The sequence below is a fragment of the Corvus cornix genome, chromosome 2 (assembly GCF_000738735.6).
Source record: "Corvus cornix cornix isolate S_Up_H32 chromosome 2, ASM73873v5, whole genome shotgun sequence".
Taxonomy (NCBI): Eukaryota; Metazoa; Chordata; class Aves; order Passeriformes; family Corvidae; genus Corvus; species Corvus cornix.
Genome location: NC_046333.1, coordinates 52106889 through 52120428, shown reverse-complemented (window position 1 = coordinate 52120428; position 13540 = coordinate 52106889). Strand labels below are relative to the sequence as shown.

Below are 13540 nucleotides of genomic sequence, written 5' to 3'. Positions count from 1 at the left end.
CAAGTTTTAACTCAAAATATTGATTCCTACTTGTCTTTGATAATACTGTGCTTTATATTATGGGAATTGGGCTTTCTGCTAAATCTGGAGTTATTGTGTTAAAAGATATTCTGTTATCTGAATAACAGAGTGGGAAAGCAGGATAAAAAAATTACAGCAACATAAAGTGAAATAGGGAACTGTAAAGTTAAACCCTGGTCTATAAGGTCTTAAAAAACCTGAATTAATTCAAGACTGGTTACCAGCCTGCAGAATAAAACAACCCATAGCTTTTGAGGCATTCTCCTATCCCAGCATCCCCAATGAGCTGAGGGATTCAGCTGATCCAGTTAGCAAAAGCACTTCAGGGCACTTGCTAAAAACAATCGAGACATCCTCTGCTACCAGTACAACGTTACCAACTACCATTTTCCACTTTTCTGACAGCTTCAAAATGCCATCCTACAAGTGAAATCAACCATTACCCTAGCATATAGTACTTGTTTATCTTAACTAGAGGTTTATAATACAAGTCACATTTTTTTCTGTTTTCCTACTTCAAATATGGCAAAATAACTGCATAAGAAAAAGAATTTCACAGCACAACATTTTTATCCAAACATTTAAATATTTACTTTGATTTTGTTAACTAAGGACAGAATACTAAACAACATTTATAAATAATTTCCTTAAAGCAACCATTTTCTGCAACTCTGCCAAATATTTTGTTGCCAGGCTGAACTACAAGTCTTTTGCATTAGTCAAAGACTTAATACATGTTTTGCAAAATTTCTTTTGAATAAAAAATCTGAAAGGATATTTTATAAATGAGGGCAAAGAGCAACAGTGATGAACATGCTTAATGAAAATGAATATTTCCTTATTCAAGACCCAGATAAACAAGCCCCATTTGACTACATAAAAGTCAGATTTAACTGGGAGACAACAGCAAAGAGTGAGATTGCTTAGATGCACATAACAGAATGTAATAAAAGTGATAAATCCTAATTAATATGAATATATGCAGTGTATGTGTAACCAACACAATCACATTCTATCCTAGAGGATCATTTATATTTAACAGTAATGTTTCTTTAGCACGTTTTGCTTGAATAATTTTTATTCTTTGAAAAGGTGATGAAATACAATTTTTATTAATATTCCTTTTATCTTATTCTGTAACTGAAGACCAGAGAATCAAAAAGATGAATCCCCAAAACCACCTTTTACAATCAATGACAGTTTAAAAATCTTGAAAGACCTCTCTCCTCAAGGATGTGCAGGCACCAGCTGAAGTTCACCATGCCATAACTAGGGCTTTATTTTCCCTTGAAGAGGTCCTCATTGCCCTCTTTCATCATCATATGTGAATTCTCTTCATGACAGTTAGGCCTCAAGATAAAACATCTTTTTCTCATTTAGGATTTTCCCTAGCATCTAATCCTCCTCTTCAGATCATTTCTTCATAATCTCTTTAAAATCAGGAGTTTCCTAGTTACTGACACAGGCTTATCTGTCTCCAGTCTCAAGGTGCAATTACTGCAAAAAGTCTTTACTCCCATTTGGAGAGAGAAAAAAAAAAAAAAAAGAAAGGAAAAAAAATACTAAACCAAATGGGTAAATTTTGCCAATGTAATGGAACAGCTCCAACAAACAAGATGACACAGCTCTTGAAAATGTAAGGGCTTTAATCAGAGGTCTGGTTAGGTAATTCTTCTCTCTCCCTTTTTCCCTTCTGATAATTCCTGTCAGTGTGTATTTAGGTACATTTTGAAATGCCTGCTGGACTGCCAGTCCTAGGAAGGACTTCTGTTCTCCTCAGGCATTAATATCAGATGGGAACACTCAGTGCACTGAAAATAGGACAGTCCTAGGGTCATACATAGGGAAAATAATTTAAAGACTTTTTATTCAGTGATTTTATGGGTTTTAGGCAACAAAGATGTTAGAAGAGGAATTTCATAACTGTTGAAAATTCCATTTGTGGATCCAAACTATTTTCAAAATAGATTTGGCCCTTAGAATGTAAAACCTGACAAGGATGCAATGGTACTGATGTTGTGTTTGTTCCTCTCTCTGCATAAGGAGGAAACCAAGAGGCTGAAAATCAGAGAAACGTTGAGACCCAATTTCATATCAAGTAGTGAAGTGTGATTTGGTTACAAAATCCTAGAGTAACACCTTGAAACAGAAAACATTTGTTTATAGGCTTTGGAAGCAGGAGGCCCTTGTGTAGCCCTCTTCCCAAGGCCATGGAACAAGGATAAATCACATACAGATGGTGTTGCCTGAAAAAGATCAGAAAGTGATTACAGAGAGCTCTTGGACTGCAGAATTTGCAACACTCTCTGGCTCCAGTGGAAAACACCTGGCCTGCTGGTTTCACTCCAGGCCTCCACTACCCCAAAAGTGCCTATGATCTTCTGTATGTTGCCTACACAGATATTATTGCCTTTCCTCTGATTCTTGACTGCATCAAAGGTTGAACAAGTTATCGTCTAAGGCCCAATTCTCATCTAGGAGACACAACAAAAGCAGGAAAATATAGATACTTAATCATTCTCTTCAGGAAACAATGACTTTTTTCTCTTTCCATTTTAATGTTAAAACAGCACTGTTACCCACAGAAATCCTATTTCAAGTTCTACCCATGTTAAAAGGAAGGGAAAATGTCCAGCTGCAATTGTTATAACAAAGACGAAGTCTTGGTACCAACATTTGCAGATATCTCAAATAATTCTGTACAGCTATATCTATCTCTACTATCTGAGATCTGATCAACAGTCTTTAAAACAGATAATGATAGAAAAGGCACTGCAATCTGGATTTTTTTCTTAGGACTTTTTTTATTCCAGAGACATTAATCCAACCCTACCTCTACCACTTCAAAGGTGTAATGTGCACTACTTCAAGCTGTTGGAAGATCCAACTTTAATGTGCTAGAATCTTGTTGATTTTGTGCATTCTTCAGTGATTAACCAGCATATTATACATATATATAATCTCTATATATATCTTAGTAACTGTAGGCAGGCATTACATCCAACACTGGCAGCACATCACAAATCAGCATGTCAGTTCATTTAACAAAAAAAAAAAAAGGAGAGGGTCGAATGCAGTAAAAGAGACTTCTTATGGGGCAAGAAACACCTATGCTTAGTCAGTTGCATAAAGAAATGGTAAATATATGTCCTGCATGATGAAATGACAGATGAAGAAAAACATGCATCTTCATGTAAAGTGAAAAAAAATGAAAACTTTATGGGTGTCTTCATTTAGGAATCAGCAGTCATCACATTGTTCTCTGCAAAACTTACAGAGACATCAATATCTTAGCCCGTGGGGGGCAATATCACACGGTTATAAGGTGTCTTTGAACATGAAAATCACAGAACGGGTCAGGTTGGACAGGACCTCACTGGGTCATCTGGTCCAACCTCCCTGCCCAAACAGGGTATTCCCAGAGCACTTGGTACATGATTGCATCTCAACAGTCCTGGAATATCTCCAGTGAGAGGGACTCCACAACCTCTCTGGACAATCAGTTCCAGTGATTGGTCACCTGCACGGTAAAGAAATTCTTCCTCGTATTCAGGTGGAACTTCCTGTGCATCGGTTTCTGCCCATTGCCTCTTGTTTTATTTCTTGGCAACACTGAGAAGAGCCTGGCTCCATTCTTGACAAATTCCCCTCAGATACAATTCAATAATATCCAGTAAAATTCTAAAGTTAATCATAAAAGTTCAGGTAGAATAAAAATAGCATTTAAGGAACTCAAAGAAGTTCAATGTAGCAGTGTAGAACCTGAAGAAAACAACTGCTCATTGCAAAGGAAATTACTCATGAACAAAACATGTCATTAAAAATTCTTTTCAACATAAAAAGTTCAACACTTCACAGTGTGTGTCAACCTCACATCGATATAATCACCAATCCTCAGTACCACAACTTCTCTTCCATGAGTTGCTAAAAGCTGTTGTTTTCTAGCTCGGTCATCAAGCAGATACACAGCATGACTCAACTCTGGGAATCTTGCTGTTTCATCACTTTGCTTTATTTTATGTTAAAAAACCAAAATGGCTTTCCCAGTGACCACACAAAATGAACCAGCTGTGTTCTGCCTGAATAAAATGCATACACCAGGTCTGCACAGGATGGAATGAGAAGTTTTGGTCAGAAACCCAGTTTAATCACTTGCAACTATAATCAACTCTGTTCGTTTAAATGCCATTCAAAACTCTGAAGGTCCATTAAGCACAGCAGAACACCAAATACCCATTCTCTCAAGAGATCAAAAAAAGTAGCGAAAGCCAAACTTCAAAGCAGTTTCAGTTGGAGAAGTAAAAATTACTTGCTGATGGCACCCATATCACAGGATGAGTGAAGATTAGAAGGGACCTCTGGAGATAACTTTTAGCTCAACCTCCCTGCTCAAAGCAGATTATTCACAACATTGCCCATGCTGAATCAAAGATAATTAAACCCCCAAATGGTTAAACTGAGTATTGCAATAACCTCAGATTTTTATGGTAGTAGATGGAGGATGGTAGTAAACAGGAAATCATGTCCCCTGAGAGCTTTTCATGTACTGGAAGCAAACACTTGAAATTTGAATTAGAACACTCCTCTCTTTCCAATGAAACATAACAAAAAAACCCTTCAAACCTCATTAAAAAAAAAACCAACCTATTATTCTATAGAAGAAAGCATGCCTCAACTCAACCCTCATAACCATTTTAGATTATTGTCAAGGGCATCCTTAAGAAAACATAATGCAGTAAACCAGTATAGAAGACACAGAGTAGCATACACCAAGACATTATTTCAAAAACCTTTAGAAATAAAAACAAGACAGATGCAAGTCATGAACAGCACTTACAAAAGCTGATGAGAGACTAAATTCAATACAAAAATAGCATGGTTCTTAAAAACTGGACATAAGAAGTCCCAAAAGGCATATAATCAAGCTGATTGCCTAGACAAAGTCTCAGACACACATTCCCCTGACCTCTCTCCTTCACAGAAGAAGAAAAATGTCATCTGAATTGCATGATCTCACTACTGTTCAGTTTTGTTTTTCCATATGACGCTTTTGCTGGACACTATACATCTTCAGACCACTGACCAGGAATTTTCCCAGTTCACTTTCTAGATCATCCCACAAGTGGAAGGGGGACAATAAAATAATTCAATACATAGCTAAGAAAGAGATTGCAAAAAATTTAATTTGGAGCCAAACACAGATGCAGTGTCTTATTCACTGCATCTTGTCACTCATCATTTGAAAAGAGCCACTCTTGTTTTTCATTAGTTGTATTTCATCATGTTTTCATCTAATCACTGATGTTATGGCTGCAATATTTCTTACTGTAGGCAAAGCAGACAAGAGTGGTCACAGAAGGAAAGCTGAAGAGAAGAATTAGCTCTTCATTGGGCAATGTAATTGGATCATACCTGTTCTACACAAAAGTTCCTTAAGAGCAGTCTTTGCCAGGAAGGGAGAAAAGGGGGAGAAGACAAAAGCTAACACAGTTTCCTTCTTGCTGGATTAACTGACATGACTTCAGAGCACGTGTACTATGTGCAAAGTAAGTGGAGTTAAGTCCATAGCAAACTGACTGCACGTGTTCTTAAGTAGTAGCTCACTAGAATTATTATTATCATCCTCAAATTATGTTACTATTTTAACATTTTTAAATACAATCTATTACACTGTTAAATGGAGACATAATAAGATGCTGGAGGGTTTATATTGCTGATGCCTAGCAACTTAAGAGTAAATGTGAAATGCTTTATGAAAATGTGATATTATTACTGTGCCTTTGTATAAACCTGTGCACATATATTATCTCTTTTTAAGCGTGTGTTGAACATTTATAAATCTGTAATGGAACTGGAAACTGTTTTTAGTTTGTCAATGGTTTAAAAGGAAAAAAAGGGTCACTGTCATTGTGTAACTCATCTTTCAGTCAGAAGTGAAAGTTGCAAAGGATTTTCCGTTCTTCAGATTTCTCTTTCTAGTGTTATTGGAAAGCTTGTCTTCTTGTTTAAATGAATTTCCTTTTAATCTCCTCTCTGAGCTGCTGGATAGATGAAGCCTCTTAAAAAATTCAGGATATCACTGTAATTGTAAATTGATCTGCTTCTGTGGCAGAAGGCTGGGTCCCTCCATCCAGGAAAGAGACTGTCTTCTCAAAGTTGTTTTTCAGACAAATGATTTATCTCTCTTATTATTGTATTATTCTTTAATGGAAAATCAGTTTTTAAACAAAACTACTACTTTTTGGACTGTTTTATTCCTGGCAACATACAGGAAACGAAGCTAACTGCCAAAGCTAATGTGAAATATTTCCCAGTCTGAAATTTTTAAGTTTCCTAAATGAGAGTTTGACTCTACTTACATAGGAACTAAAACTGTATCAAGACAACTAAAATGCACATATTCATCACTGCTTAAATCCTGAATTAATGCAATATATTAATAGACACAGGAAAATTCCCCGCTGATTTTTGATGCAGAGTTAAGGTTGAAGCACTGTTATGACTATGCAATCTTTAAAACAGACACGTAACTCATTAGGATCAAAGTAGGGGAAATTATCCATCTACTTTAGTGCTGAATCCACATACCCTATTTGCCTTTAGCTCTTTGGTTATGAGATCTGGCATCACTTAGATAATTTTACCTAATCCATCATTAGCTTTCATGTGTCCTATATTCTGTGGAACAAACCTAAATTTAACAAACCCAACTTCCCATCAATTACCACACTGAATATATTACACGTCAGCACAGGACACAAAGATTAGACATGCTGAACCACATCTTTCTTTGTGAAAATTCAATATGTTTAGAGGACTTTTAATGATACTGACTCCAATTGTAATCATTGCTCCTTCTCATTGTGGACAGGCACTAATACTCTGATCTTTATGTACAGCACAGAGCTGCTGAACAAAATGAAAAACCTCAGAAGACACAGAAAATATATAAGAGATCCCAGTAACAGTGGCACAGAGTCACAAATGTGGAGTTTTTTAATTACAATATTTGCTTGGATGGTAGAATCCTGTAAGATGACCTATTTTCCCCCTGCAATCCTGCCAGCAAACATTAGTTATTTAGATTAACTTTCTCCCTCCACATACACAAAGCACACAAAAAGGTTATTACTTACAACAAAAACTCAACACGCTGCTGTTGTGTTATCACAGCATCCTTACTTACCGGTCTTCCACAAATACACTGATGAAGTTTGAAATTCACTTTGTGCATGAGCATCCCAGGTTCCCAGCAGCAGAAGCACGAGAACTCCCACGCACCGAGCAGGCACCCCTGGACCACGGCAGAGAGAAGCGCTCCCCTCGCTCACCCCATGCCTCCAGCAGCCTGCTGCTGCGTCCAAAACCCGCAGCACCTCCACGAAACCTTCTTCAAACGATCCTCCCCTCTTCAGAATTTCCTCACGGGGAGAAAGGGACTGGAAACCTCTCTCCCGCTGCTGTGCATGGCAGTTGAAAAGAAAAAACTGTTTAACACCAGGGAACAATAGAGTCCTCGCTCGCTCTTGCTGCTGCTACTGCAGCAGCTCCTCGTGCTGGTATGGTCGCTGCTCCACGCTCTTCCATTCAGCGCTTATAGCAGTTTTCCATCAGCTAAAAGCGAGACAGCTGTCCGCAGGGGGCTCCAGCTGACTGAGCAGGTTATCTTGCTCTGGGAGGCAGCAGCAGTCATTTACACCAGCTGGAGAGAGTGAGAGACAGAGAGAAACAGGGATGAGGAGAAACACAAATAGCCCAGTGCTGTAATCTCAGTGCAGAGAGTGACTGCAAAAGGCTGGCTTCCCAGACACATCTCTCCCTGGAATATCCCAAATGATACATACTAATAAGAAAAGAAGAAATCATCATCAGACATGCTTCAGAAACACAAGTCATTCAACCAGAACAGATATAAACAGAACAATATATAACAATTAAGAGAGCATCAGACATTTGTCCTGATAATCCTATGTATGCTGCATTAACCATTTTGTAAACAACAAAAAAAAAAAGTGATTACACATGCTTTAAACAGACAATTAAGACCTTATGAAGGGAAATAGAAGAAAATGTAGAAAAAATTAAAAAAAAAAAAAACCACTACCTTGTCTTGCATATATTTATCAAATGTGCTTCAGGTAATGGCATATAGCTATCTGCTATGACGACAGATGAATATGTGTGTATGATAATGTGTATGTATGTGTAAGCACACCACTTCTGTGGTAGATAAAGTGTGCACGTAATATATAACACAAGATAACATCCTTTCTTATCCAGAAAGTATGTACACATATATACATGCATAAATGTCAACTGTGTAATTTGAAATAATTTGAAGATCAAGTTATCAATCATTTTACATATGAAAGTATGCAGGATACATTAGGCTGTCAAGATGCTACAAAAATGTGGAGAGAGACAAAGCCTTTCAAATAGGGATCTTTATCTCTCCCACCCACTACGCAGTGAACAGACACTATAACAAGCCTAAAGATTGGATTTCTGACACCCATAAACTGGGAAGCAAATGAGGAATTTTCAAGGAAACCAATATCATATTCAGAAAGTTACATTAAAAATAAAAAAAAAAAAACAAAAAAAAAAAAAAAAAAACCCAAAAAAACCCCCCACAGTAAGAGCACAGGACCCAGAGTTGAAAAATGATGGAGCTATTGTTGTTTAAAGAAGAAACCTTCAGTCAACCTCTCTTGGGACGCCTGTCATTTTGCACAACCTTCCCAGACTCAGCCTTTTCACATGCATTAGATTAAAATCAGTTGTGATCAAATAATTCCCAAGTCCTTGCCTGTTTAAATATTCTGACATCAGAGCAAATTAGCAATGTTGAAGGTTGCAAATTCGTCTTTGTTTACTTTCCACTCTGTTACGCCTCTAAGAGGGAATTAAAGGCTCAGGGAGCTATAGCACCATGAGGCTGTGATTAAGAGAGATAAGCAAGTGTGGATTACTGTTCCTCAGCTGTTGAAAAACAGGCAACAATCAGGAGATTATAGGTTGATAAGGGATACATAGAAAGCCATGATCTTAACAAATTTATAGCATCCTGATCCAGAACTTGTACCCTCAGCTAAAAGCACTTCAGGAGGTACATTTTATTCACTTCTGCTACATCATACTGTATTCACTTTAGAAAGCATAGTTTCCCCTTCAGCCTTTGCTTTGAACTAGAGAGAACACTTTTAAAACAAAATTTTTTCTGAGTTCATTGATTTACATCAATTTTACAGCTACATTTGCAGTTAAGTTAATCACACACATAGTATTTAACAGGCTGAGTTAAGAATATTCAACATAATAAAAATAATGCCAGCTTCATAATTTATGAAAAACAGGATTAAGAATCTGAGGGCTTAAAGATGTTTTAAGAACCTCAGGAAATGTATGACAATAGCTGAATTGACTTGCATACTTAAAACATATGTAGCTTATATATTCCTTTGAAAAATTAAGAGTAAAAATGTTGACTTTTTAGCCAGAGCTATGCACCAGAGGAAGAGTCAAGTCTATAGAGAGACTAGGGGAAAAGGCACCCTTTTCAGAGTTATTAAATACAATGGATTCTACCTAGAATTTTTTATGAATGTATAAAGAAAGCCTCTGAGAATATTTTGTACGTGACTCAGATCATCTGGAAACATCATCAGGGAACAGATCATCCATGTAGTTGGCACAATGAATCAAAGTGGGTTTTGACAGCAGAACAAAGCAGCATCATGACAGAGGGTAAGCACACGTACACAAACACTCAAATATTTTCTTATATTTATGCAGCTATAGGAACACATACTTCAAAACCAGTAAAATATAGATTATTAAAGTAAAATATCTTCACACTACTTTTCATGGTTTTACCATTTTTTCAGTCACAAAATCAATGAACTACAAAAGAATAATTCCACCATTTTTTTTTTGTCAGAAGATATAATGAAATAAAACTGTTCAGAAATAGGTCACAGAGACAAAATGGAAGAAATATTTATTATGCAAAAGTATTTTTGTGTCTGGGGAAAAAAAAAAAAAAGGATCTCTGAAGAGCTGGTTTTGGGACACACTAAGTCACTTATGCAGTACATGCACTCATCTTTTACTCAAGACAGGGAAAGGACAGTGATACCCCAGGCCAAAAAGTAGGCTGGTGCCTGAAGACACAGACACCAACACCAACCTCATCAACCTAACTGCAGGAATTAGACCTCTGTAACAAAAGAGGGAATATATCCTGATTGGAAGTTTCAGTTGCCATCAGCATGCCTTTCTGGGAAAGCTGTTGTTAGCCATTTCCACTGTGGTGTGTCTGAAGCCCTATTACCCTCTCCTATTTGCCGCGGTGAACACGGGACTTCCCTCCAGTTAACAATGCAACCACTATTTCCAGCCCAACTTTTAATATATACTTAACAATCGTAATTTATCAGTTGTTCATGGCTTAGACATTCCCAAAGAAATGGTTAAGTATTTCTGAGAAGAAGCCTCTATACAAAGCATAGAAATAAACTATGATTGACATTAGTATCCATATCACAAACTTAATATGTCATCGTTGTCCCTTAGAGCACCAACATGGGAGCCTCAGCAGACACAGTTATTTATTTAGATGTAGAGTTGGCACTTGGGGATATGATTTAGTGGTGGACTTGGAAGAGTCAGGTTAGTGGCTGAATTCCATGATCCTAAAGATCTTTTCCAAACTAAATAATCATAATTATTTTATTTGAGGCACAACAGCTACAAGAAGTCTGTAAACTACTCACACAAAACACTGACAACTTAGCACCTTTTCATTTTTCTGCAAAAAGTATAACTAACCTCAAAGACCTTTATGAAATGACATAGAGTTAGCCATGAAATATTGTAATAACTTTGCTCACATTTCCTAGCATTAAAAAGTTAGAGGATGACAAAATAAGCATGAAATACCTTTTATTTTACGGAAAGAGAAATAATAAGATATATACACAATCAACCTGGCGGTATTCCTCTGCTACCAGGCAGTCCCATGCTAGCACCCTTCTCTTTATGAAATGCCATGAATAAAAGGTTCAGGATCATATTATCTTATACCCTGATGATGTTGTATTTCTACATATAGTAAGAGCTAAGAGCATGCAGAGGCTACTATATATATATGGCACATTTGTTGCTAGAGTAAGCAATACACGACAAAGAACTGTGTTCAGAATCACTTTCATCTGCCTTCAATTCACACTGGTTATGCCAAACCTTTAGGGAAGTTTCAGTCCATTTTTGTAGATCTATAGAAGATGTTTTACAAACTCTATAACTGTACCCTGCTAAACCATCTGTGCTGCATGAGTACTAGACTAGCATAAAAAATACAGAATGAGTAGTAGAATAGCCCAAATTCTAAAGAGTGAAAAATGTTTTATTTATTGTGTAGAAAAGTCAAAGTCTTCTTCATCTAAACCGTGCTAGTTTTGATTGCTCTCCAAGACTTTTCCCCTTCTCTTAGGTATGAAAATGACAAATATTGCCAAGACAAATAAATCACCTATCTCCTATTCATTTAGCTCTACGGTTACAATGAGTTTATTATAGCCAATGCCCACTGGATAATAGAGTACCAAATATTTCTGAGAAGCTTTGTAAATTTATAACATGCTGATCTTGTTCTGTTGCCATATGAGGTAGGATGCCCTTGGAAATATCCATTTCATGGGATGTAGTGATGCGGTTGCACCCCCAACTTTTAGAGAATTTAGAAAGGTGAAATATATTCCCTTACATGTCTGTTTCCTTGTAAGATCCACGACCTAAATAATTCTCATAACAGTTAAAAGAAGCTTTTGTTCTCTTCATTCCCTTACAAACTCACGGGCCAAAAATTCTAGTTCTGCATTTTGTGAGAGCCTGACTTTCATGAGGATATTTTATTACAGTCACAAGTATATTGTAATAATTCTCTTCATATGGGACCTGCAAGAACTTTACTAGATATTGAGTACTTCAGGATGGAATAAGCTGCACGGGGCTCTCTTAATCTTAAGAATTCTTTACCAGACTCAGAAACAATCTCTTCTTTTTCTTCATATCTATGCTAAGGACCCCAGTCAGGGAAGCCACAAAAATATGCTAAACATGAAAAATCTGAAAAAAAAAAAAAAGTTAGTTTTTCAAAATATGACAGCTCCAGTCTTTAAGTCCAAAATTACACGTGCTGTGCAAAACTTGCAGCTGAAGTTATTATTTAGGCATCCTAAATACATGGCCTCTAGGTGTCACACTCGACCATGTCATAATAAACTATTATGGATTTCTTTTTCTTTCATAGCAGGTAAGAGGCCTTGATTTTATCCTTTCAGGGTTTTTATGTCACATCCTCTTTGTAAGCTCGCAATTTTTAAAATAAACAAACCACCCCAGCCTCTTTTATACAAGTTGTGCAATTATTCACAGTTTTCCCAGAATAACTGTTTTTGCAAACATTAGAGGTTTCATGATGCCTGTCTCTTAAATTTGTTTCATTCTTTTAGGTCATGGATTTGAAGAAAAAATTAGGAAATTTCAGGGTTATGTGTTTGAGCTGCACAGAAGAAAGCATCACATGTACAAAGCAGCTAGAGTATATTAATAATGTGCACTTAAACTCTTCATTGTTTCCTGATTACTACAAAAAATTGCTACAAGAAAAAGTTATTTTTGAAAAATTAATGAAGATTCTACTGACATGAATGATTAGAAATATCTCTTCATCTAGTTATGACTTTATAAATGCTTTGCTTTTATTTAGGTAAGATAGCAATTCTTGGACTGATTTATCTTTTTTTAAGGTTTTCTTTTTATTGTTTGATTATATTGGGGGAGGAAGGGTGGTGTTTGGTTTTTAATCTATTTCATATCTAGACATTTTCCTAGCCATTCTTTCATTGGTATGGGGTGGTTTTTCAATTGTAGGTAACAAAATCGACATCCTTGGCATGAAACACTCACAGTAAACAAGTATTCTTCATAAGGAGAGCACACTGAGATACAGCCAGGAAGTATATCTAGAACTGCTTGCTGGGACATCAAGCTAGAGGAATTCAAGTAAGAAATCAATGAATTTATCCAGGAGGACACCCAGTTTTGGATAAAGATACATGATGAAAAAGTGTATTTACAATTTTTGTTTTCAAGTGTTAGTTTTGATTTGATAATGTAGCCAAAAGGCTGCTGGGCTAAATAGATCAATATCATTGTGAAATGTAATGGTCCAAGAACTGAAAAAGATCAGATTAAATTGCCTAATTTTACTTTATGGCTTTAAACTCTGTGAATAAACATTGTTCTTTCTGCCCAGATTACACTGGCTTCAATGCAAACCACATGAAGAAGATCCTATCCAAAGATGAGAACTGATTGAGAAGATCAAAACTGACTCCGTGACCCTTTCTGTGTTAATAAAATGGAAAAAAAACCACATGAGAAAAATGGTGATTTTTTCACTTAAAAGCTTTTGGTAACCCCTGTTTTGGGAAAGAAACTTGAACTTCACTTG

General features: G+C 36.5%; 1 protein-coding gene across 1 annotated transcript in view; it reads right to left on the bottom strand.

Annotated features, from left to right (window-relative positions):
* Positions 1-13071, bottom strand: part of THSD7A (thrombospondin type 1 domain containing 7A) — a 207111-nt gene extending 194040 nt beyond the window's left edge. The window contains exons 1-2 of the mRNA XM_039569406.1: positions 12994-13071; positions 7208-7556 (exon numbers count right to left, since the gene is read on the bottom strand). Of these exons, the coding sequence (XP_039425340.1) occupies positions 7208-7556; positions 12994-13071 (427 nt within the window). The remainder of the gene's footprint in view (positions 1-7207; positions 7557-12993) is intronic.
* Positions 13072-13540: the final 469 nt, after the last annotated feature.